Source organism: Cyprinus carpio, chromosome B6 (assembly GCF_018340385.1).
Source record: "Cyprinus carpio isolate SPL01 chromosome B6, ASM1834038v1, whole genome shotgun sequence".
In the NCBI taxonomy this organism is placed as follows: Eukaryota; Metazoa; Chordata; class Actinopteri; order Cypriniformes; family Cyprinidae; genus Cyprinus; species Cyprinus carpio.
In genome coordinates, this window is record NC_056602.1 from 20,738,211 (window position 1) to 20,763,913 (window position 25,703).

Sequence of the window (25,703 nt, forward strand, 5' to 3'; positions counted from 1 at the left end):
TTTAGTACAGACATCTCATGCTAGTTTCATGCATATTTTGTGAACATATGCAGAATTTGCATGTTAAAAAATATGAATAGTTTTGTCTTCTTGTTTTCAATAGAATTGCTGCACGACAGCTGCACACTTTAGATTAGTTCAGTCTTTCCATCTAATAATGTTTCAGCAGATTTGTACGAGTGGTGTGGGATCTCAAACCGTGTTGACTCCAGGCTAAACAGCTGTCTATATTCATGAGATCCTCATTCTCCACAGCTGCATCATTATAAACAGTCACCTTTTCCATTATTCAAGCCCACAAGAGCTTCTTCTGAATTTACAGGATGTCTCTTGTCTCTTTCAGAAGAAAATTGTGCTTTTCTTGCAGGTCTGTGAGATAAGCAAACCACACAGTGGGATGCATGTGTAATCTAACGCATGATGTTCACGCATTTTACAGTGATGAAAAGCTTGGAATAAGATTCAGATGTTCAAAGATCTAACAAACAAATTTCCCATGTTGCACTGTAGCAGTGCTGACTCTAAAATATTCCCAGTCACTGCTGTCATACCATCATGTTATTGTGATACACAGATCTTGCATTCAGGAATGGCTTGTGTCACATGCTTTGCATTTTTTGTTAAAGGGGTCATCGGATGCCCATTTTCCACAAGTTGATATGATTCTTTAGGGTCTTAATGAAAAGTCTGTAACATAGTTTGGTTAAAATTTCTCAAAGGTAGTGTAAAACAACACCGTTTTTACCCTGTCAAAAATAGCTCTGTCTACAGTAAGCCGTTTTATTGCATGTCACTTTATATGCAGATGAGCTCTGCTCACCTCACCCCCCTCTTCCATGCCGCTCTCTGAGAGATGGTAAACTTTAGCCGCATTCATCAATTCCCTTCAAAAACAAAGGTAATAAAAGATGGACGATGCATCTCCACTTCCTTCCACTATAGAAATGTGAAGTCAAAGCATCTCAGTATGGCCGCTGCCATCTTGAGTAAATTACGTCTTCTCAGTAGTGTTGTGAGGTGGAGCTGCGGTATCAAACTCCCGCCCAAACTCCTGCAGACCAAATCAACCATAACGACACGCCCCGTTTTTATAACAACAAATTACTAGCTAAAATCAAACTTATCATGAAACCTAACAATTTAACATATATCAGCGTGATAACTACCTTAAATTACCAAAACCATCGTTCGAAAAATTGCACTGGAAGTGTAATTTATTTTGTTATTTTGACTCAAGTCCCATTCGTTTACACGGAGAGGGCAGGGTTTATGACCTTCACTGCAGCCAGCCACCAGGGGGCGATCAAAGAGCCCACAGCTTGGCTTTTCAGGATGTGTTAGGCCAGAGCCCGTCTACGGAGAGCCTTCCCACTCTCTATTAAGTCCTATTGTACCGAATTTTGGTTGCAGTTCCACCAGAGTTCCACTGGGGGCGATTGCCATGAGTGCAAAATGAATGGGAGTCTATGGGGCTAGAGGGCTAAATTTGTCCCTTTCACCCGATTGCCGTTGAGAAATCTCAGATCTGATTGTAGGTTTTGCAAGTTCAACATGGGTTATAGGTTGAAAGTTGAATGAACGAGTACTTATGTCCTTTCGATTTCTTACAGGTTGAGTTGTTGTTGCCCATATCACGCTAGCATTCTGCTAATGAACGTATAACGTATGATGTCATTGACATTTTAAAAGACTTTTTAAAGCAAATAAGTGACTATCTAACATGTGTAAACTACTAGACAAAAAATAATATCCTGAGAAAAGTGGATTTTGAGGGGTATACCGCCATTGACCTCCATTCATTCTGCACTCGTCCTGTGAGCGCCCTCATATGGAATCAGAGTGGAACTGCAACCAGTTCAGAAGCCGGAAGTGTAGTGAGAGTGAAACTTCTCGCCATATTAGACATTCTCTGGTTAGGCTCACCCATAGACAGTAAAAGAAATGGACACAGCGACCCCATTGGAACTCAACTGAGACAAGTGAAGCCCATTTTTAGCAATTTTTAGCACTTCCGTTTCTGACGCGCAGACTCAAACTAAGCTTGATGACGTCAGCAACCTGTCTGACAGATGTAAACCTTCTAGTAGCTGTGCGTGCAAACTGCCATCGTTAATCTTGCAGAGACGGCGAGTTTGAGCGGGGAGTTCTTTGGCGTGAGTGAGCAGGAGTAAGTATTCTGATTAATTATTTTGTATAGTATTTTAAAATGTAACGCCAGTACGCCATATCTCTTGACGTCTCCCCGATTGCCTGCGAGCTTCTCCTCCTGTCTGTACAGTAATTTCTCTACTGTGCGACAGAGAGTCGAGTGGTTATGACGCAATCGTTAGCCTATTTTTACAAAAACTGTTTCTACGTGGCCATAATGTAACATAGAAGGTAATGGAGCCCTTTATACATTGTCGTGTATCTTTAGAAATAAATAATGGACAAATGGAGTCTTTAAACGCCTCAAATGTAAAGTTATTCGCTAAGTGACGCCAAAATGAATGGGATTCAATGGGATGCTAACGCAAGTGAAGTTCTGCTACAAGATGGCGGCACGCGGCCGACTTCAACTTCCGGCTCACCCGGTCGGGAGTAAATGACGACTGCTTTGTTCATTATTACATCCAACAACAAAACACCTCAATCGCTTAGGAGACATTCTTGTCTACATCTGCTCCAGCAGTAAGACAATGGTGGACTGATGACAGCTCACTCAGGGTGGGTCTAAAGTAAGACACCAGTCCAGTCTGAAACGCTACTGTCAATCAAACAATCGTGGGAGGGGCCTGTCAGTGTGACGTCACACTGACAGGCACGTGAGATCGGGAAATAATTTAACGAGACTAAAAAAAAAAAAAAAAAAAACACTGGGTGGATCTTTATCTTTATAGGGAGGTTGTGTACACACACTGCCAACACACATTTCACTTCAAACGACTTGTAAAAGTGCATGTCGTATCCGATGACCCCATTGAGAAAAGGAGATTTTTCTTGCGCGTCTGAGCAAATTGATAAATCAGTGTTACACCGTTAGGTAAAGAACAAAAGTTTAGATCAATAAATGGTAATCATGTATTTTACAGCTGCTGCTGCTTCTTGCAACTGCAATAGAGTCTTGACATGATAGGCTGTCAATACCGGAACAGGCTTCAGTGTCTCGGATACCAGTTTGTGCTTCCATTATTCAAGCTGGGTTGTTCACAGCTATTTTATTACAGTGCTTGCAATGCAGTACAGTATTGATATTTTTCAAACATTCTGGTTAGGCTTTTTTTTCCCTCCCTAAACCCCTAAACATAAGCATTAAACTCCTGCAATAGATTCAGCCCAAACCATGGAGTTTTTTTATTCATTTAAAAAAAATATGTATTTAATTTTCACACCAAGGACCATGATTTTAACAGTAATAATAGCTATAAAGTTTTAGTAATCATTATGTTTATGAGGAAGCAAGCACACACTACAACTATAACGATAACAACACAAATGATCAATATTGTTGAAATCACTTTCAGGAGTTAGGACCATTTTTTCCCAAGATGATAAACATTAAAAACATTGGCAGCCAATCAGAATCCACCTAAGCATTTAAAGCTGCAGATGACATAACTGCAGCACAACAGTTAGGCTATAATAAACAATATAGTTTTCCTTTATAATGTTCTTGGTTTGAACACGTCTTTATACTGTCAGAATGCTCAATATTCAAAATTTATATAACAGCAATGATAGCATTGCAGTATTTGTGAAGTTTCTCACTATTTTTGCAGAAACACAAAGACTTCTTTTTCTTGTGAACGACTCAGTGTTTTTAGCGAAAAGTTTGAATAACTGATACAGTAACTCACTAAAGAGCTGTTACCAAGAACAATAAACATAACATCATAAGGATGTTCCGAGAATGTTGTTCAGAGAATATTTTCTTCTGAACATTACGTATTATTATTCATTAAGTACAAATCACATTTTTTTAAAAAATGGCATGCCGAAAATGTTGTTTGGAAAATGATTTCTCACAACATCACAAGAACATATAAAACATAATGAAGTTATAAGAATCCCTTATAAAAATTAACCGTTTACTACAAATAAAACCAAAAATAAAATAGGCTAAGTTAAATCATGGTAACCACACATTAAGCTTTGTTCTTCTAGACTAACCATTGTTTAACCATGGTATTTGTAGTAATATTACAACTGGTGTACAAATGGTAATCAATACATCAAAAAACATGCATGTTACTACACTTGCAGTTGTGTCTGTCATTTTAAATGCTTCTTTGGGGTTGGGTGGATTTTGATTGGCTGTCAGTGGTTTTATCATTCATCAGCTACAAAAAAATAAATAAATAAATAAATAAAATTCTAAAAGTGATTCCACCAACATTATAGCTGTGATGTGGACATTACTCTCATATGATTGACAAAACGTTGACCCTTGCCCCCTACTGGCGTAACATGTAACCTGCAGGTCTCACAGAACACAATCAATAAATGGTTAATATTTGGGTGAACTGACTAAAAAAGATTCAAATCACTGAGATAAAACAAAATCCCACTGCTAAGACAAGCACTGGTATTTTCTTCAGCGAATGCATAGCTATATTCCTTAAGTATTCCTTTCGGATCCTGCCATCTGCTGATGAACATTATTGTTACAATTGTTTCTTTTGATATGCATGTATTAAAAAGAAAGAAATGTGGTACGTGTTTTAAAGCTTTGTTTATTTGATCTCATACAAATACAACTTTCAGGGTTTCATCACATCTCAGATCTTGACGGACTGCCAGAAGAACGCTGTGCCGATGGTCGTCCTCGTGCCGCGGTGCATTGTGGGATCGCTCTCCGTGTTTGCCTCGGTTGATCAAGATGGCCGCGAATATTTTGTGGAGGGGTTGGAGTTGAATACACGCCGCACTCGGAGCGATTGTGATGTTGAGAGACCAGATTCATTCGTCCGCATCAGAACATCTTCACAAGTAAGCTGTCAAAACATGAATCACGCGTCTCCCGCCCCGATCGCGCTTGATCGAAGCCGTAATAAGCGCTGTTAGGCCAGTTAGCAGCTCCGGGGAGGGACGGAAAGGGTTTCTGGTAAACAAGCGAAATCAGTGCAGTCCCGATATCCTAAATACATCCTCGCCTTTGATTGTGCAACAACAACCGTTAAGTAAAATCCGTCCGTGTCTTCGAAATAGCAGACTGTGGCTAGCTGCAGCTAGGCTTTCTACTTACTCAGCTCTTTCCTGCTATTAACGTTACTCCCCATGAAAGTTACTGCAAGGTTACACGCTTTGCTGCTCTCATTCTGCCTTAAACGCATCGACCATCAGCACACTTTATAACTGACCATTAGGTCTGTGTTCGTTCGTTTTAAAATCACCCGTAGGAGATTGGCTATGTGTGTGTGCAAGGCTGAAGTTGTTTGTGCACTGTCATACCCCCCGCCTGCCCCTCTGCGGCCTCAGATCCTTCCGCTCGGGGTAAACCACTGTTTACCGGTACACGGGATGTTTCGGTTGCGAAAGCACATGGTATGTTTTTAATTCGGGCCTCTGTTTAGGTTTATGTTGCTGCTCTTCTTGCTGTCACGTGGGCTTTGTGTCAAAAACTAGTGGGCTGACTACCCGGACCGCATTTTTGGACATCGTAGGGTTCTAGAATACTGTCTAGGTAGGCAGCTTACTTGGTTTTTAAGTCGCTCTGCATGGTGACATTCTCTCCGGTGATGCACGTTAGGTTCGTGTTTACCAACACTACAGTGTTTCTCAATCATCTTGAGCACTCATGATCAGTAGTTGATAGGGACGTTTTTATTTTTGGAAGAACTATCCTTTTTATCAGTCATTACTACGTGAACTGTTCCCATTCCTCTGTGGATATTGTTTGTATATCTGTATGTATATGAGTGACCGTTCTCTGTTCATCTGCAGGATTGCTACCTGACCAACTTTTGGTCTCTCAGAGTTCAGAGCCGCAGAAGAGTGTGATATTGGAAACTTTAAGCAAGTCTAATGTAAGTTTTTTTTTTTTTTATTTATACCTGTGTTAAATGTCTGTTTTCATGGGTATCCTTACTTGTCTTGACTGTCTGTTGTTTGTTACACACAAAAAAAAAAAAAAAAAAATATATATGTAAATAAAATATATATATATATATATATATATATATATACAGTTAATATATTTCTAATTCTTTTTTGCAGTTTGCATTAAAGGGATAGTTTACCAAAAAAAAAATAACATTCTGTCATCATTTACTCACCCTTCACTTGTTCCTGTATGAGGTTCTTGGTTGACAGTAGCCATTGACTTCCATAGTATTTTTGTCGGTTGACAGTAGCCATTGACTTCCATAGTATTTTTGTCCATTGAAGTCAATTGCTATCATCCACTGTTTGGTTACCAGCATTCTACAGAATATCATCTTTTGTGTTCAACAGAAAAAAATAAATTCATACAGGTTTGGGAGGGTGAGTAATTGATGACAGAATTTTCAGTTTTGGTTGAACTGTCACTTTAAGAATAAGCAAATTCTTGATTATCCTGAAGGTGTGGTCACATATACCATTGCTAGGCAGCATTTTGCTGGAGAAATCCATTCATTTCAACAGGAATCCACACAATCAAGATGGCCACGTGATGGCAAAAAAGTTCCCCCAGTTTTGGTCACGTGAATTTGTCACTTTGACCAACAGGAAGCTGCTTGGTTTGAAAGTGTGAACAGTGATTTATGCGTTTCTGCACTATTCACAGTGCACTTTTTCCCCTGCATAATTGTGCAGATCTTTTGCTAATGTGACCGCACCTTAAGAGTTCTTCAAAAAGGAATAATTACTGGTTTGAAAAGCACTGTTAATTTTATAATTTTTTAAATAAAATCATGTTTACAGTAAAACACTTGGAAGTACACAATGAGCATGAAGTATGCATTATTTTAAAAGATCTCAACATTATTGTGTTGACATTAATTACATTGGTGACATATAACCAGAAGTTCATCCACATAGAAAAGTCTTATTCCAAAAAGCATAATTTAATTATTACCGGTCAAATAATAAGCAGTTTTTGTTAAATAATCATGTTAAAGCTGTAATAAATATATACGTTTCAAATATGATTTTAAACCCCAAGAAAAGCGGACTCCATTTAATTCTTATGTTTTGTAAGTGTTACTATAACTGATTTGTATTTATTTTAGTGTGTCAAATGATTAACCACGATTAATCACATCCAAAATAAGTTTTTGTTTACATAATATGTGTGTACTGTCTATATTTATTATGTACATATAACACCTGCATGTTTATATTTAAGAAAAATGTTACGTCTATATATTAAATATATTTATATATGATATAAATTATATTATATAAATATTTACATGTAAATATTTTTAAAATATATGCTGTATGTGTGTATTTATATATACATAATAAATATACACAATACACACACATCATGTAAACAAAAACTCTTATTTTTGATGTGATTAATCGCGATTAATCATTTGACAACACTAATTTATTTATTATAATTTTTTGTAAACTGAAAGATGTTACTTATTTTGTTCTTTGTTCAATGTTATGGCACAAATTCCGCCAAAAGAGCAACTTGTTGAACCTGAAACATTTTGGAAGCCTTTATATTGGAATGACATCACATGAATGGTTTTGATGTGAAGACACAAATGTGCATTAAATGTTTTCTATTGTGACAGATCAGTGCATGGTATTTTATTTTCCATGCATAAAGAATTTTGCAGGCATGGCCTAACAATGAGTAGCCGCATTATATATAAATATATAAATATATATATATATTCAAATCAGTTTCAGATGAATAATTCTCTTTAAAAAAATGTATATATAATGCTTGCTTTTTACATAATGTGCACATGCAAAAGTCAATGTTTTGATGACTGTTGAGAAATTCAAATAGATGGTTTTATTTGAGATAGAAAAGTATTGAAATATTTGCGCTATTGTGAACTTAAGCAAGGCACAAAACCCACAACTTAACCCCTGCTGCAGCATAAAAAACTGCCCACCACTCCTCTTGTTTTTTCACTTCACTTTTTTTCTCACCTCACATTTGATGTATTAAATGCAGAGCACAAATTCTGAGTGTGGGTCACAATACTTGGCTGTATGTCACGTCACTTTCATGTTCTTTTGTCACTTTTTCACTAATACCCCTGCTGTCCTGTTTGAATGTCTGATACAGGAAGCGAGCGGCTGCCAAGCATTTAATTGAGCGCTACTACCACCAGTTAACAGAGGGCTGTGGAAATGAGGCCTGCACGAATGAGGCTTGTGGCTCTTCTCCGGGTTTCCAGCGCATGGATAACAATGCAGCGGCCATCAAGGCCCTGGAGTTATATAAGAATAATGCCAAACTGTGTGATCCTCATCCCTCTAAGAAAGGAGCCAGTTCAGCCTTCCCAGAGAACAGTGCCAAAGGAGCTCACAACTTCTCTGCTTGCAGCAACGGGAAGATGAACCTTAAGGACCTACAGCCCACAAGGGAGGACTTTAGAGGTGAACAGCATTGTCACAATTGCAGATTTATTTGTATTTTTTTTAGGAAATAATCATGAATGGAACAAACAACAATTCTTATATACACAATGCAATTTCCAAATGTGACCCTGGACCACATAACTTTTAAAGTTGTACAAATGAAGTTCTTAGCAATGCATATTACTAATCAAAAATTAAGTTTTGATATATTTACGGTAGGACATTTACAAAATATCTTTATAGAACATGATCTTTACTTAATATCCTAATGATTTTTGAAATAAACGAAAAATCGATAATTTTGACCCATACAATGTATTGTTGGCTATTGCTACAAATATACCCCAGCGACTTATGTCTGATTTTGTGGTCCAGGGTCACAAATGCTTTGTTAAGAGAAAAAAATTAAATAGAGAAAATAAAAATACTAAAACATGTAACACTATAATTTTTGAAACCACAAATGTGCTACTGTATACACATTTAAACCTTGAATATTAATACGTATTTAATATATATCACAAATTGAATTAACAGTCATTAAAGGGATAGTTCACCCAAAAATCAAAATTATGTCATTAATGACTCACCCTCATGTCGTTCCAAACCCGTGAGACCTCCGTTCATCTTCGGAACACAGTATAAGATATTTTAGATTTAGTCCGAGAGCTTTCTGTCCCTCCATTGAGAATGTATGTACGGTATACTGTCCACGTCCAGAAAGGTAATAAAAACATCTTCAAAGTAGTCCATGTGACATCAGAGGGTCCGTTAGAATTTTTTGAAGCATCGAAAAATACATTTTGATCCAAAAATATCAAAAACTACGACTTTATTCAGCATTGACTTCTCTCTCGGGTCTGTTATCAGCCCGTTCACAGCACATCCGGTTCGCGAACGAATCACTCGATGTAACCGGATCTTCTTGAACCAGTTCACCAAATCGAACTGAATCGTTTGAAACAGTTCGCGTCAACAATAAGCATTAATCCACAAATGACTTAAGCTGTTAACTTTTTTAACATGGCTGACACTCCCTCTGAGTTCAAATAAACCAATATACCGGAGTAATTCATTTACTCAAACAGTACACTGACTGAACCGAGCCAGATAACGAACAAAACATTGACTCGTTCTCGAGTCAAGAACCGTTTCTGTCGGACGCGTCCGATTCGAGAACCGAGGAGCTGATGATACTGCGCATGCGTGAAGCAGACTGACACAAAGCGCGTCTGAACTGAACTGGTTCTTTTGGTGATTGATTCTGAACTGATTCTGTGCTAATGTTATGAGCGCGTATAAACCGAAGGCTTGAATCAAGGGCAATCATCGCCAATGAAGTCATAACGTCGAGCGCAAAAGAACTGGTGAACCGTTTTAGGCAACCGGTTTATTGAATCAAACTGTCCGAAAGAACCGGTTCGCGGAGAAGAACAGAACTTCCCATCACTACCGGTGATCCGAAAACCGATGCAACCGGTTCTTGACTCGAGAACGAGTCAATGTTTCGTTCGTTATCTGGCTCGGTTCAGTCAGTGTACTGTTTGAGTAAATGAATTACTCCGGGATATTGATTTATTTGAACTCAGAGGGAGTGTCAGCCATGTTAAAAAAGTTAACAGCTTAAGTCATTTGTGGATTAATTGCTTATTGTTGACGCGAACCGTTTCAAACGATTCAGTTCGATTTGGTGAACTGGTTCAAGAAGATCCGGTTACATCGAGTGATTCGTTCGCGAACCGGATGTGCTGTGAACGCGCTCATAACAGACCCGGGAGAGAAGTCAATGCTGAATAAAGTCGTAGTTTTTGATATTTTTGGACCAAAATGTATTTTCGATGCTTCAAAAAATTCTAACAGACCCTCTGATGTCACATGGGCTACTTTGAAGATGTTTTTATTACCTTTCTGGACGTGGACAGTATACCGTACATACATTCTCAATGGAGGGACAGAAAGCTCTCGGACTAAATCTAAAATATCTTAAACTGTGTTCCGAAGATGAACGGAGGTCTCACGGGTTTGGAACGACATGAGGGTGAGTCATTAATGACAAAATTTTGATTTTTGGGTGAACTATCCCTTTAAGTATTTCTCAATTAGATAAATAGCGCGTCACATTTTTCAAGTTAATATTCAGGATTGAAGAACAAAGCAATTAAATTAGAAGTTTTAGAACTGAAAAGTTGCAAAAAAAAGAGGAGTGCACACTGTGAAGGTGGGAAAAAAAAGCTAGTTTGACATTAAAAAAAAAAAGCAACTTCACTGAGCAACAGCTGATGTTTCTATCACAACATGTTCTTCTTCCTGAATCCAATTTCAAACTACTTTCTGAATCATACCATTGACTTTCCAAGCAAATGTTTACATATTCTTTACCATATTCTTCGGCAGATCTGAATTACTTGACAGAGGAGAAGGTGTATGAAATCCTGAGCCTCTGCAGTGAGACCGAGGACTATTCTCCTCTAATCCGTGTCATCGGTAGGGTTTTCTCAAGCGCGGAGAGTCTGGTCCAGAGTTTCTGCAAGGAGAAACAACACACCAAGGAAGAGCTCAAGTCCCTTCAGGCCAAGGATGAGGACAAAGATGAAGATGAGAAAGAAACGGCCTCTGGTTCGTCCACAGCCATGGAGGTGGAACCCGAAGCCTCGGCGTCAAGCGGAGACGGGTCATCCAACGGAGAAAACAACATCCAAAAGTTTGGTCCTGTTGAAGTTTCTGTAGACATTGATGCAGTAAGAAGAGTGTACGACAGACTATTATCAAACGAGAAGATCGAAGCAGCATTCCTCAACGCGTTAGTCTACCTGTCGCCCAACGTAGAGTGTGACCTCACCTATCACAACGTGTATGCCGCCGACCCTAATTACCTGAACGTCTTCATCATCATCATGGAGAACAGTAACCTCCACAGTCCAGAATACTTAGAAATCGCCCTGCCGCAATTCTGCAAGGCAATGAGCAAGCTACCTCTTCCGGCTCTGGCCAAGCTTGCGCGGTTGTGGTCGCAGTACGGCGCAGACCAGATCCGACGTCTGGTCGAGACTTTCCAGCAGCTTATTACCTACACGGTCATCAGCAACGAGTTCAGCAGCGACAACCTGGTCAACGAGGATGATGGTGTGGTGGCAGCCACCAAGAGCTTGAAAATCGTCTACTATGCAAATGTGCTGGGCGGCGACCTAGACATGGATCACAACGAGGAGGAGGACGACGAACCGATCCCGGAGTCCAGTGAGCTGACCCTGCAGGAGCTGCTCGGCGAGGAACGGCGCAATAAGAAAGGCCCTCGAGTGGATCCGCTAGAGACGGAACTGGGCATTCGTGCCTGGGACTGTCGAAAACCCCTCATCCCCTACGAGGATTTCATCAACGAACCGCTCAATGAGGTTCTTGAAATGGACAAAGACTACACTTTCTTCAAGGTGGAGACAGAAAGCAAGTTCTCCTTTATGACCTGCCCGTTCATTCTTAACGCTGTGACTAAGAATCTAGGCCTGTACTACGACAACCGGATCCGGATGTACAGCGAGCGCAGGATTACTGCCCTCTACAGTTTAGTGCAGGGACAACAGCTGAACCCGTATCTGCGACTCAAAGTGCGCAGAGACCACATCATAGATGATGCTCTTGTCAGGGTAGGTGCCAAAGAGCTTGCAGAGATGAATGTTGTTTCATAGTGATCTCTTGTGTATTATTTATCATTTGTTAAGATCGTTCGTGATGAATATGTGATTGGTTTTAGCTGGAGATGATTGCCATGGAAAACCCAGCAGACCTGAAGAAACAGCTGTATGTGGAGTTTGAGGGAGAGCAGGGAGTAGATGAAGGAGGAGTATCCAAAGAGTTCTTTCAGCTGGTCGTAGAGGAGATCTTTAATCCAGATATAGGTAATTATCATCAATTATTTCCTACTTGACTTATTTAATATACTCTTTGGCTTTTTTTTACCCATCCTAATGTGAAGCTTAATCAGTTTAATTTATATTCATTGATACTGGAATGGATATGCGCTAGTTGGCTTAATGTTCCTCTCAGAACTTGTTTGTGAGATATTGATATGTTGTGCACCCATGTCTTACACTTTATCTTTCTGTTTCACCCTCAGGCATGTTTACCTATGATGAAAGCACAAAACTGTTCTGGTTTAACCCTTCATCGTTTGAAAATGAAGGCCAGTTCACCTTGATAGGCATCGTCCTGGGCTTAGCCATCTACAATAATTGTATTCTCGATGTGCACTTCCCTATGGTGGTTTACAGAAAACTAATGGGAAAGAAAGGAATGTTTAGAGACCTTGCGGACTCTCATCCGGTAATACTTGCCTGGTTACATTTATTCATGTTAATCAGCATGTCTAGTCTAAAAAAAAAAATTCTATATATGAAATATAAATATAACAGATTGCAGATTGTATTATCATTCAAAAGGTTTTTTGTTTGTTTGTTTGAAAGAAGTCTCTTATGCTCACCACGTCTTCATTTATTTCATCAAAAAATAAAGTGAAATTGCAATTTAAAATAGTATTTTTTTTAAAAATATATATTTACTTAGTTTTGTTTTTAATATATTTTTAAATGTAATTTATTCCTGTGAAGTCAAAGGTGGCTTTCAGCAGACATTATTTCAGTCTTCAGTGCCACATCATTCTTCATAAATCATTCTAATATGCTGATTTGGTGCTTTGGTGCTCAAGAAACATTTCTTATTGTTATCAATGTTGAAAACAGCCATGCTGCTTGATGTTTTTATGGAAACCGTGATACTTTCTTTGAGGATTCTTTGATTATTTTTTGTTACAATGTTAAAAGTCTTAGAGACTACCAAACTTTTGAACAGTAGTGTAGATTTTTAAAGTTTCCACTTGTGTAAACAGTTAAACTACACTTTAGAAATAGTGGCTGTACATTTTTCACATGCAGTCAAACTTAATTATAGATTCAAATCCTGCTGAATCAAACAAGACAGTATGTAATGCCTTTCCAAACAAGAGCTTTTTCAAGAGCTTGTCTTATGTTAACATGGCTTTATATTAACGATAAAGGATTTTTGGCTTGGTTGTTGAAACATAAGCTCATTTTCCCCACAGCATTTCAACATCATGTTGTATGTTGACAATGAAATAATGTTTTTACAAAGAACATCATTTCAGCTTTATTGCAAATGGGAGTGCATGTCCTGTTCTCATATTGGAGGCATGCTGCGAAGGCAGCTGTCTGATTGCACTTGTACACATACAGATGGATTTAGGGCAGAGATTGTGTCTAGGGGGAGATTTAGGCAGGTACATCAGTACTTTAGTGGCAGACCCTGTTATTATGACTTTAGCACATGGTGACTGCTTATCAAAATATTCAGGGCGAGTTGATTCATGCTCTCTCATATAGCAATTATACAGGATTAGCAAAAAACCTAGTAGTATCAGTGCACCTCTACATATTCTCTATAATGGTTCTGATCATCTGTTTCTTCAGGTTCTTTTTCAGAGTCTGAAGGATCTGCTGGAGTATGAAGGTAATGTGGAAGAAGATATGATGATTACCTTCCAGATCTCACAAACAGACCTGTTTGGAAACCCACTAATGTATGATTTGAAGGAAGGAGGAGATAAAATCCCAGTTACCAATGAGAACAGAAAGGTTAGTCCACTTTAAGCAGAAGAGTCCGGCATTGCATTCATTCATTCAACATTTTAAAACACAAACATGTACGTATCTGCTAGTATACACATAACACAAAGTGGGTCTCTGCAGGATTTTGTGGCACTCTATGCAGAGTACATGCTGAACAAAAGTGTGGAGAAACAGTTCAAGGCCTTCAGAAGAGGATTCCACATGGTCACTAATGAATCTCCGCTGAAGTATCTGTTTCGACCGGAGGAAATTGAGCTGCTTATATGTGGTAGCAGGGTGAGTTAGCTATACATTATTGCCTACTTCCAGGCTGTTCTTACACATGTGGCACAGCCATAGATATAAACCCATAACTTTGTGTTTTTCTCATGCAGAATCTTGACTTCCTAGCACTTGAAGAGAGTACAGAATATGATGGTGGATACAACAAAGATTCTCACATTATTAAGTAAGTGGATGCTTATTAAAATAATTACATTATGTGAATAATGTTGTGTGGGTAATTATTTTCTTCATGACGTAATAGTTACTAGTTGTGATCAGCTGATATTTGACCATTTGAGGTTTTTAGCAGTTTGTTTCTCCATGTCAATGGATAATAAATCTTCTGTTTTCAGGTGCTTCAGGACTAAATGTTGTGCAAGATGAGAATTAAGTTAATGATTCATTTTTATGTGAGCAATTAATTTGTCATGATATAATTAATTTAGTTTGTCTTGTTGTCATTTAATTATGGGTGTTGCATTATGCATCAGCCATCCTGATCTCCAGATAGTCTTATCAGCATTTACAAGCACAATATCAGTCGACTGCTAGTTGTAAATACTACTTCCTGTGTGAGAATAAAAGTGTATATTTTTGACACTCATCAGGGATTTCTGGGAGACTGTGCACTCATTTGGGCAGGAGCAGAAGAGGCTGTTTCTTCAGTTCACCACGGGCACAGATAGAGCTCCAGTTGGAGGTTTAGGCAAACTCAAGATGATTATTGCCAAAAATGGCCCTGACTCAGACAGGTAAACTCAAATACACTTTTGTTTAATAATGAGTTCAGGTTTTTTTGACATCATACCATGTTTAAATAGATCATGTTTCAGATCTAATTAATTTTGAATCACCCAGTGCTTTTTTGTAGCAATTTTTAATTTTGTAAAATAATTAATGGGATCAAATCAAGTAAACTTGTTTCTTAGTGTTTTTTAAAAATACATCAACTAGCATAGTTATGCATATTCGTAAGTTGCAATGATGTATTACATTCTCTTTATTAACTAGCATTCAAGCATATGTATGTAACTACACTTTTACCACATATAACTGACATTATACATTTATATACATCTCAACAGCAATAAATATGCAAAGTCTTCTCAAAGTAATGCACTCTTCCTCTCCTCCTGTGGTCAGGTTACCCACATCTCATACTTGCTTCAATGTGCTGCTCCTCCCTGAATACTCCACCAAGGAGAAACTTAGAGAGAGACTCCTTAAAGCCATCACTTACGCCAAAGGCTTCGGCATGCTCTGAGGCACCAGGATCCGCAAAAGAACTCGCTCGTCCTCAGAGCTCTCATTTGTGTGTCAAAGGAGCATTCAGCTACAACGACAAATAAAAGTAAATATCAAGTTTAAATGTAAGGCAAGGTGAAATGGGGTAAAATGGAAAAGTTCTGGTGACCGTGTGCCTGTGCCTAAATAGTAGATAAAACCACACTGGACTCTTGGCTCTCTCTCTCCCTCTTATGTAAGTGTTAAGGTTCCCTTTTTGTATGCACTGAGAAATAGCGTTATTTATTTGAAGGGATGAAATCTCTTGTCATGTCTGCCAGGAAATCCACTCACTTTTTTGCTTTCGTAGTCATGAAAAGGAGAGACGGTTAGAAGTTTTCAACACCTGCAGGACTGATCACCATCTAAACTTAACAAGATCAAAGGGAGGAAGTGGAACTTTATTGATGTGTTATGGTTGAACTGTGAAAGTGCACTTAAATCAAAATTCAGAATGTTTCTTAGGGTTGTTTATTTTATTTCTTTTTCCGTTTTGGGTCTGCCCTTTGACATTTTTTGGCTTGTTTCATAGGTCTTCCCTAGTCCATTTGCATGTGCAGCAGTGCTTTCAAAGGTACAGAGCAGCTCCAGTCTCAATTTCGTGTCAAGGAATCTGTATTTATTGAGGAGCTGCATTGTTTGTAATGCCGCTTGGCGAGTTGTGCTGCTCTTTTATGGCCAGTGTTCTGCATTTCGCTTCAGAGCCGGCTTTTTCTCTCTCGTACAGAATTGATCTGTTTGTTAAAATCAATCCACACTCATGGTGCACTCCTGACAAAAACGAGTAGTGTTACAAAAGAGAGATCTAACCTTCCCATAAACCTCTCTCTAAAGCTTTCTTCAAGTGTTTTGTTTCGTTATCTGTCTTGTTTTAATTCAGGATGGCAGACTTTTAGTCAGTGAATGCTAATTGACAGTGCCCCATGAAGAAACCGTTTCTGTTTTAGTTGCTTTGTTTGTTTCTTTTGCTCTGCACAGTGTCTGGCCCTATACTGTTGGATGAAAATGAGAGGAAATTGGCACAAATTGTACCACTATCTTGTCGTGCCAAACATTTATGCTGAGAATTGCCGCTCGGGTTTGTCCAGACATAGCTGGAAACCAACTTTAGCGATGCCCTCTACACTTTTTGTTTTTCCTTTTTCCCTCTTGCATATTAAATGTGACTGTGGTTTGTTCCACTGCTGATGGCGCTAACATAAAAGGGGGAAACAGAACTTGATATTGAGAATGACAACATTTGATTGTTTCAAGTTATTCTTAAATAAATTCAAAACTGAAAAACAAACCAAGTGTGGAAATGTGATGAGATTGTGTGATTTCTACTTTTGGGTCTTTTGTAATGGTGTCACACGATTAAGGAGTTTACACAAAACCATTTATAATGTAAAATACACACAAAATTAATATGTACAGGTATGTCTGTTTCAACATTCAATACAAAATACTCCATAAACTTAGCTTTTAATAAACTAAGTAAAACTATGTTTTGGTTGCCTGGTGTTTGGCTTCAAAATGGTACTTAGTTTATAAAAATATTGTTATATACAATTTAGACATACACTGTTTCACCTTTTCTATATCATATTTTCTATTCGAGTACAGTTTATGGTCCCTAACATGACATACACACACAATACAGAATTTTGAGTCTATCTTCGAGTCCAACAAGCAAACAACATTTGTTAGAACGTTTATTAAAGAACATATTTGGGTACTCTTGGATAGTATAGTAAAATGTTTTGGCTTGTGTTTGGGATGATTTTACTTTGTCCATGTTAAGTTGTTTTTCGAACAACACTATTAGCCATATTATTGAAATAATGTAATTGTTTAATGAGCAGAATCAGAACATCGTCAAAGTAACTGAATATTAATTTAGAATATATGTTTTCATACTTATGCCAAATCAACAATTAGAGTATTATTCCAAGTCTGACCTACAAATGTAGACCTCATTCATTATAAAGTGCCTTTTGGCCACGTTTTTGACATGCGCCACAAAGATACACTACTGTTCATAAGTAGTCATAGATATAAACCAAGTACATTTATTCAGCAATGATGAATTACATTTATCAATAAATGTAAAGACATTTATATTGTTTATGAATTGGCATATAACAGCACAGAAATGTTTCTTGAGCACCAAATCAGTATATGAGAATGATTTCTGAAGGATCGTGACACTGAAGTCTATGGTAATGATGCTGAAAAATCAGCGCTGCATCACTGGAATAAATTACATTTTAAAGTAAATTCAAATAGAAAAGTTTTTTTTTTATATTTTAGGGTATTACTATTTTTACTGTAACTATAAATACAGCCTGGGTAAGCATAAGAAACTTTTTTTTAAAATACTAAATCATTTTAAAACCCCAAACCTTTGAATGGTAGTGTATCTCTCTCCTCAATTCTGTCGTCTGAGCTGTTCTTACTGCACATATTGAATAAATACAACATCAGCTTTACATTTCAACACACATATATGGCAATTAGTACAACATTGTCATGTAAAACTTATAAACAAGTATAAACAGTTTAAAAGTAATGTACTATGTTAAGAAATGTGTCCATGGATAGGAAACCCCATTAACTCCAATGTCTATTCTGTTAACTATTTGGTCTTCTTCTCTTCTTCTTTTTTGTCCTCAACAACCTCAGACAGATCTTCTACCCGTAGTGTTTTCACTTTGTTCTCCATGTTGGTGATCCTCTGTTTTATCTTGCTCTGGTAGGATGTGTATTCTCCCATAAGCTTGGCAAACTTGCCAGTCATGACTTCAAGGTTGCTCTCTAGGCGGTGAATCTTCTCTTCCAGATCTTTGGGATCAGCACCGGCGCTTGCAGCCACCTCATCAAGAAGGTTGTCCTTCCTTAAGATGGCCTTCCCTTTCTCCTCCAGGGCTTTTTTGGCATCTGGGTATTCAGTAAGCGCTTCCACAAGGTCATCTTTAGACAGTGCGAAGAGGTCCGAATAGCCGACGCTACGAATGTTCGCCGTTCTTCTGTTTCCGGCTTTACTGCCTTTGATTCCAAGAATACTGATCTCTCCGAAGTAAGCGCCATCACTGAGCACCACAAACTGCGTGATGCCATCATCGGCCACTACGGCAAGCTTTCCTTCTTTGATGATGTACATTTCTCGACCAATGTCACCCTTTTTACATATATAATCTCCAGGACTGAACACCTGAGGCTGCAGCTTCAACACCAACTCGATGAGAAGTCCAGCTTCACAATCCTGGAAGATTCGCACCTTCTTCAGTGTATCTAAATGGACATTGATGGCTATTTCAGCTTTGAGCTTGTCTGGAAGGTTCTTCAGGACCTCCTTCTCATCGCAAGTTTTCTTCTCCGTCCAAAGGTAGTCAAACCATTTGATGACCCTGGCCTCCAGGTCTTTGCTGACCTTACGGAACTGCATGTACTGCTTGATGGAGTCGATCTTGGCCTGAAATTCAGCACGAGAAGCATTCATGTTGGAGATCATGGCACCGACGTTACCGACGATGGTAGCGAAAATCAACACTCCGATGAGGAAGTCCATAACGACAAACAAGTATTCAATGTCTCTAACAGGAGGTGGCGTTTCTCCGATTGTGGTGAGAGTCAGAGTGGACCAGTACAGACAGTAGATGTACTTTCTGGCCAAGCGGCCGTATTCTGGATGGCTGATGTTTGGATATACCCATGTGTCAGTCCCAAAACCAATCGTTTTGGAAATAGCGAAGAAAATGCAAGCGTTCCAGTGAATAATAATCAGGATGTAAAGTACGAGGTTGCTGATGCGAAAAATGTTGGGGTAGTTTGTTCGGGTTTCTGTGCGGTCGAAGAACTCGAAGAGACGTGCCATTTTGAAAAGGCGGTTGAAGCGAAGTTCAGGGTTGTTGAAGCCCACTTGGAGCATTATTAAATCCGTCGGGATCATTGAAATCATGTCATATTTAAACTGTGGGATTTTCCTGTAATGATCCATCAGCTTCTTTGAGTCTTTGACAAGGAGACCCTGCTCCAAGAAGCCTGAAAAAGACAGAATAAAAATTTAACCAGCTTGTAGTATCTAGTAGAATAGTTTGTTCGTATTTGATCATGTTTTTGAAAGAAGTCTCTCATGCTCACCAAGTCTCCATCTATTTACATTTATGCATTTAGCAGACGCTTTTATACAAAGCGACTTACAGTGCATTCAGGCTACACATTTTTTTTTTTACCAGTATGTACCAGTATTTAATTACAAATACAGTAGAACAGTGATTATTGAGAAATTTTCAAATGTAATTTATTCCTTAAATTTCACAGTGTCACATGATCCTTCAAAACATCATTCTAATATGCTGATTTGGTGCTCAAGAAACGTATTATCGTTATTATTATCAGCATTGAAAAGTTGTGCTTTCACACTTTGTGGAAACTGTAATACATTTTTATTTTTCATGATTCTTTGATAAATAGAAATTTCATGAAACCATTTATTTTAACATAATTGAATGGTATTGCACTGATATTTAATTTAAAAATATATAATGGATGTATTGAATCAGTACTATTTACAATAGTGTTAATAATAAAATATTTGAACTCTTTCTGAGAAATCACCATACCTGTTCTTGATCTGACAAACGTGTCTACAAAATAGATTACATCTGAGGTATAGTCCATGATGATCCAAAGCATTGTGTAAGAGTTCTGAAGCTCATTGAAACAGGCCCTAAAGAAATATATACAGTGAAGCACATGCCACATCGCTCTCCACATCTGAAGTTATTGATTTCATGAGAGATTCTGCATGAACAGACCTTGTCACCAGCATCATCAGGTTGTAAAACACTGGGGCTGCTATGACTGAAAGCCATCTGTAATACTTGTCTGAGGCTGGGTCCATGATCCACACTTCTTTCCTAAAACACATATTAGATGAACACCCACTGAATCACAACATTCATCTGTGAATAATCAATATCAATATCTGATTATTAGTACTAAAACTGCTATCTTTGAAATTTCATTTGTGGCATACTCACGGTGGAGGAGGAGCATCTTTCTTTTTATCATCTTTCTTATCATCCTTCTTTTCGTCCTTTTTCTCATCTTTTTTCTCATCCTTTTTCTCATCTTTTTTCTCTTCCTTCTTGTCTTCATCTTTTTTCTCATCTTTTTTTATTTCTTCCTTTTTGTCTTCCTTTTTGCTAAAGGTAACATTTAGTGTTGATTTTATTTGAATTAGCTTGTGAACTAGTCTGGTATCTAAGGGTCACTACTGGTGTGAACTAACACTAGTGAGCTCTCATGTTAACCTGCAGAGGGCAGCATTAACGCTACCAATATTCACTGAACAATAACTATTAAGGCAATGTACTAATCATGTTGTTATTAATTTAATAATTGAGATCAATTCTTTTTAGTATTCATTTGTTTTTAGGATTCTAAAATCTAGTATCTATCACATCCACTTAATTAATTTCTTTTCACTCATTTACAAAGCACTTTATAGGGGTTTATATCTGGAGGAGCTGTTTCTACATGGTACTTACTCATCTGTGTTGTTGCAGTTGTTCATATTGTAAGCTGCCAGAGGCCAGTGATTGGCTTTTTAATGAGCAAAATGCATTCATTTTTGTTATTATTGTGGAGTACATTTTGAGGGATCTGATTCTAGGACAACTACTATAGATCATCACTACTGCTGATTTATTATCTATATTTATAGTGAACAGCTGTTTCCATTAGTTTCTGTTCTACAAGTTATTGTGAAATACTGTTTTACCTAAAGGAGGATTTCTACATGGAAATCTACATACTGTTTTTGGATTTTGATTTGTTTACATGAATCCTCATCTCTGTGATCTGTTTTATGAATCATCTGGACACAATACGGATATATTGCATGATTCTCTACATGATTCTTTCATTTTTAAGGCCTCTATATTATACCAAAGGCGTCTCTGCCTGTTTAAAGAAACCATACAGAAAATCTTTTTCTTGACTTACTTCCTCTTATGAGGCCTGTCAGGAAGACCTATAGAGGATCGGGCATTACTTCCTCGGCTAGATAAGTCTTTGAGGTCAGGTCCACGGAATCGCTCTAAAAAGGAGTCGGGACGCTCAACCTCTCTGCGAAGCCTGTGTGATGCCCAGTTCCTCAGCATTACCAGAAACCGAGTGAGCCTGGGAGACCGAAAGATGTCAAACAGTAACACTTCCAAGCACTTTATACAGTATGTAGCTTTCTGTTCAAGCCATGTCAAACGCACACTTAACATGTTTAAATTTTGCACAGTTTTGTTGATGAGTGTGGATCAAACTTCTCTGTATGGTAAAATCAGATGTGTTAATGACTGATGCTGAGTGTGCAGTTGACTTGGCTTTAGAGTTAATCACGGTTCACATGGTAAACTACGTTAGAGCTTTGGTTTGGAGGGACTTGATGTTACCTTGCCATAGCCCCAGCACCTGTGAAAGAGCTTCTCCTGGATTCCTGAAACTGGCTGGTTGCAGAAGAAATGATCCCCTGCATGTCAGAGGAGTTGTTCTCACTTAGAGAATGTGCCCTAAGAAAAGTGAGGTTTTAATTATGTTTCAAAAATACCTTTTCTATTGACACTAAGCTGCAGAAATGCAAAACACCAGAACTTAAAATAAAATGCAAGAACATTCTACAAATTACGAAGTGTAGTACTTGCAGCTCCATATATTTTTCTGAAGAATCCAAACATTCAGATTTTTAGGTAAGTTTATTTTTTTAACAAAATACCAAACTCTTTTAGCTGAATTTTTCAGCATATACTGTTTTGCGAACTTGTCACAATGTAATGCAGATTTACAAAAAAAGGGAGTCATTTGACCTGACAACAAACATGCATCCTGTGCTTGACAGCTTCCCGATTCATTGGCGAATTGTTTCAGAAAAATTACAGTTTGGAACAAGTCTTTTTAAAAAAACTAAATCTTTTGGTGCAAAGATCCTTATCACTGTAAGTGATGAAAAAAAAAGATTAAAAATTTACAATATGACCCCCTCTTACCTGCTTGCACAATTTTCAGTCTGGTCCAGTTCCTCTTCAGGGGCTCGGACTGAAAGCACGTGTCTGGATGGGTAGGATTGCTTTGTACAAATCTTCGCCATTCTCTTTCTTCTCTTCAGCTATTCTAGGCATCCAGCACTTGATAGAACATGTCAAACAAAGGACAACACCATAACAAAAAACATAAATTATTACAAATTTAAAACATGCATTTGATCCTAGAAATTATGCTCAAAAGCATAATGCAATGAGGCTTTCAATGATCTGCCATTATTTCAGATAATAACGTTGTATCAGCTGAACCCAAGGTTCAATGGAATTAAAATCTGAAGAGATTACAAGAACCTGTTATTGACTTGATCTCTGCAAACCCCTTTTCACACTGACAGCACTGCCATCTGAACACATCGCCTAAAAATACTTGCTGCTTAAACACTAAACAAGATCAGTGGCCCATCTCACTGGTAGATTTTGACCCAGATGTACTTTAAAGGCAACTCAATCCACCATGTAGACAGAACTCTTAGAAAGTGTGACTGTATATAGCAAGAATTGGTTGTAGACTAATATTTAGTTAAACAGAGTGGCAATTTGATTTTAATTTTTATTTTTTTATTTTTTTTGTTCATATGGCAAGAAATTTAACAAAAATGACAACAAATTTCCTAAACCAGTTATACACCACATCTTACAGGGTTTTGACCAAAAGGCTGATGCTGCGCTTTCTCTATCTAATGATGTTTAGTGTTATGAATTGTTGAGTGAAGATTATAGTAATTAGACTAACACCACCAACGCTATTTGTGTAATCTATTTCAAATCCAGAACGATGCTAATGCTGAGGACACACAGCAACTTGATTTCCCAAAAGGTTCTGTCGTCTGAGGACATGAAGACCCCAATGCCCACATTAAAAAATAAATCAACACCCTGACATGCCCAATGTAGTCTTTCTTTCAATTTGTACTGTAGTCTTTCTTTTTAATTTGTACTGTCAAAGTTAACAGAGAAAAAAAACTCTGTTCATCATTTTGCTTTAAATGCTTAGTGTTTATGCTAAATCATGTAAATTAAGAGTAAATTAACTGTGCATTTCTTTCATTTAAGATTAATATTTATAAAGGTGGCTAGTTTTTACAGTATATGTATATACATTGGCACTGTAATGTAAAGTGTCACTATTGCATCGACAATTGAAAATCTGGACTGGTCTGTTTTCATTAAACGGTTTAGAAACGCCAGAAACGCTCTGACCAGAGGGAATCCTGTTAACTCATTTGCATTTCTTACGAACCTTAGTTATTATTAATACATTATGTAATGTTTCAATGTCTTCTTGTCGACTTATTTATCGTCTCATTGACAAATTCTTTCGCAAACACGGACAACAAATAAGTATTCATATGGGGAATTAACAGCACATAGATTTTTTATATTTATATCATTTACACTATAGTAACCATGTAATCTATTAAACTTACCTGCGAAGCAACAATATTTAGTAGTCCAACAGATTTAGGGCACCAGATTCAGAGAGAATTCCTGTTCAAGTTGCTCTTTGGTTGAAGCAGTTAGTGATCCTGCTCAATGTTCTGTAAAATCCCATCTTTAAAGAACTAATTCGAGTTTGCATTTTTGGCCATCAGTTTTCACCCACTTTTGCTGTCATCGCCAGTTTTATTTAGACTGAGATGATGTGTGATTCTTAGATGTCCAAATTTTTAATTGGCTGCTAAAGGATGCGTTCAGAAGTCCTCAGCTCCTCGGATGACTGACAGCTCCGAGCTTTCGATGTGGACGTGGGCGGAGCTTAGGGCTCGTCTGGTCATTAATATTCATTAGCAATGATAAATGGCTAATAGCTCTGCCATTTTTACAACCGACTGAAACATAATGTTCATTTTTGAAATTCTTTTATTTATTTATTTATCTATCTTTAGTGCAAAATTTATGGAATCGATAGCAGATTTATTTCTTTTTATAATTATTTATTCTAATTGACACATTTACATTCTTGATTTGACCTTTTTCTGAAAATAATTTTAAAGCGTCTTATTATTAGGGCTGGTAATTTAACGTGTTAATTAGATAACATTATGCTTCATGTCATGCATAATGTTATCTAATTAACTTACGGTGAAAAATAACGCCTTAAAATTATTAAAGCATTTAACGCACTTGTCCGGACCCAGACATGGGTCATCTTACATTTCATACAGCTGACTGATGACAAATATGACAAGAGGGGATGCCACACAGTGGTAAACATGGCCTTGTCCCAACTTTTTTGAGACGTGTTGATGCCATGAAATTTCAAATCAATTTATTTTTCCCTTAAAATGATACATTTTCTCAGTTTAAACATTTGATATGTCATCTATATGTTGTATTCTGAATAAAATATTGAAATTTGAAACTTCCACATCATTGCATTCTGTTTTTATTCAAAAAAATTTACAGTGTCCCAACTTTTATGGAATCGGGTTCGTAATATATATATATATTTTAAATGTTGTAGATTTAATTGGTAAACGCAAATCGCTAAAATTAATGCATATATTTCGAGACAAAGGTCTTTATGATTTTCAGTTTTGTTTAAGATAATTAAAACAACAGTCTTTAAATAACGAAATAATATGTAAAATTATGGTATCTGGGGTAAAAAGCGCCCCTGCTTGGGGCTAAAGGCGCACAGTAACATGATAATTAATAGATGGCTAACTTTTCCATTTGTTGACATGACATGGTTAAATTCAGATGGTAAATATCATATATTATATTGGGTGTCCATATTAGAGATAATCACCATGTTTAGAATGAAACCCGTCATATTTAAAAACATGATATCAATCATATCATATCATTAAATATAATTTGTTACTACGTAAATATATATTAAATTATTATTGGATCTCCTTCAATACTTTCAGAATCTCTACTTATTAAAACGATTTTGTTTCTGTATCTTAAAATATATTGTTTT

The 25,703-nt window shown here is 37.4% G+C and overlaps 2 protein-coding genes across 3 annotated transcripts; one reads left to right on the forward strand and one right to left on the reverse strand.

The window, feature by feature from the left end:
• Positions 1-4,767: 4,767 nt before the first annotated feature.
• LOC109080785 (ubiquitin-protein ligase E3A-like) lies at positions 4,768-16,983 on the forward strand. The gene is made up of 11 exons (XM_042726147.1): positions 4,768-4,968; positions 5,923-6,005; positions 8,216-8,529; positions 10,906-12,152; positions 12,260-12,404; positions 12,623-12,828; positions 13,989-14,153; positions 14,268-14,423; positions 14,522-14,595; positions 15,020-15,163; positions 15,555-16,983. Coding segments are annotated over exons 2-11 (2,574 nt in total). The 5' UTR covers positions 4,768-4,968; positions 5,923-6,003; the 3' UTR covers positions 15,676-16,983.
• A 1,008-nt stretch (positions 16,984-17,991) lies between these two features.
• On the reverse strand, positions 17,992-24,604 carry LOC109080793 (cyclic nucleotide-gated channel cone photoreceptor subunit alpha-like). Of its 2 annotated transcripts, XM_042726149.1 has the most exons (9): positions 24,202-24,604; positions 22,721-22,858; positions 22,130-22,246; positions 21,688-21,863; positions 21,230-21,290; positions 20,720-20,884; positions 20,495-20,596; positions 20,300-20,406; positions 17,992-19,718 (listed from the first exon to the last, which is right to left on the reverse strand). In XM_042726149.1, exons 2-9 carry the CDS (start codon positions 22,819-22,821, stop codon positions 18,313-18,315), a joined length of 2,235 nt encoding a protein of 744 aa, XP_042582083.1. In that variant the 5' UTR covers positions 22,822-22,858; positions 24,202-24,604; the 3' UTR covers positions 17,992-18,312. The 2 variants fall into 2 exon arrangements, with proteins under 2 accessions (XP_042582083.1, XP_042582082.1); XM_042726148.1 differs by lacking the exons at positions 20,720-20,884; positions 21,230-21,290 and having other exon boundaries at positions 21,687-21,863; positions 24,202-24,598.
• Positions 24,605-25,703: the final 1,099 nt, after the last annotated feature.

Excerpts from the sequence above, each read along its gene's own strand:
- LOC109080793 (XM_042726149.1), bottom strand. The coding sequence starts at position 22,821 with ATGGCGAAGATTTGTACAAAGCAATCCTACCCATCCAGACACGTGCTT. Across the intron at positions 20,885-21,229 it reads AACTGCAACAACACAGATGA|CAAAAAGGAAGACAAAAAGG; the intron begins GTAAGTACCATG and ends TGTTACCTTTAG. Across the intron at positions 20,407-20,494 it reads CTGATGATGCTGGTGACAAG|GGCCTGTTTCAATGAGCTTC; the intron begins GTCTGTTCATGC and ends ATATTTCTTTAG.
- LOC109080785 (XM_042726147.1), top strand. Across the intron at positions 14,424-14,521 it reads TGCTTATATGTGGTAGCAGG|AATCTTGACTTCCTAGCACT; the intron begins GTGAGTTAGCTA and ends TTTCTCATGCAG. Across the intron at positions 15,164-15,554 it reads AATGGCCCTGACTCAGACAG|GTTACCCACATCTCATACTT; the intron begins GTAAACTCAAAT and ends TCCTGTGGTCAG.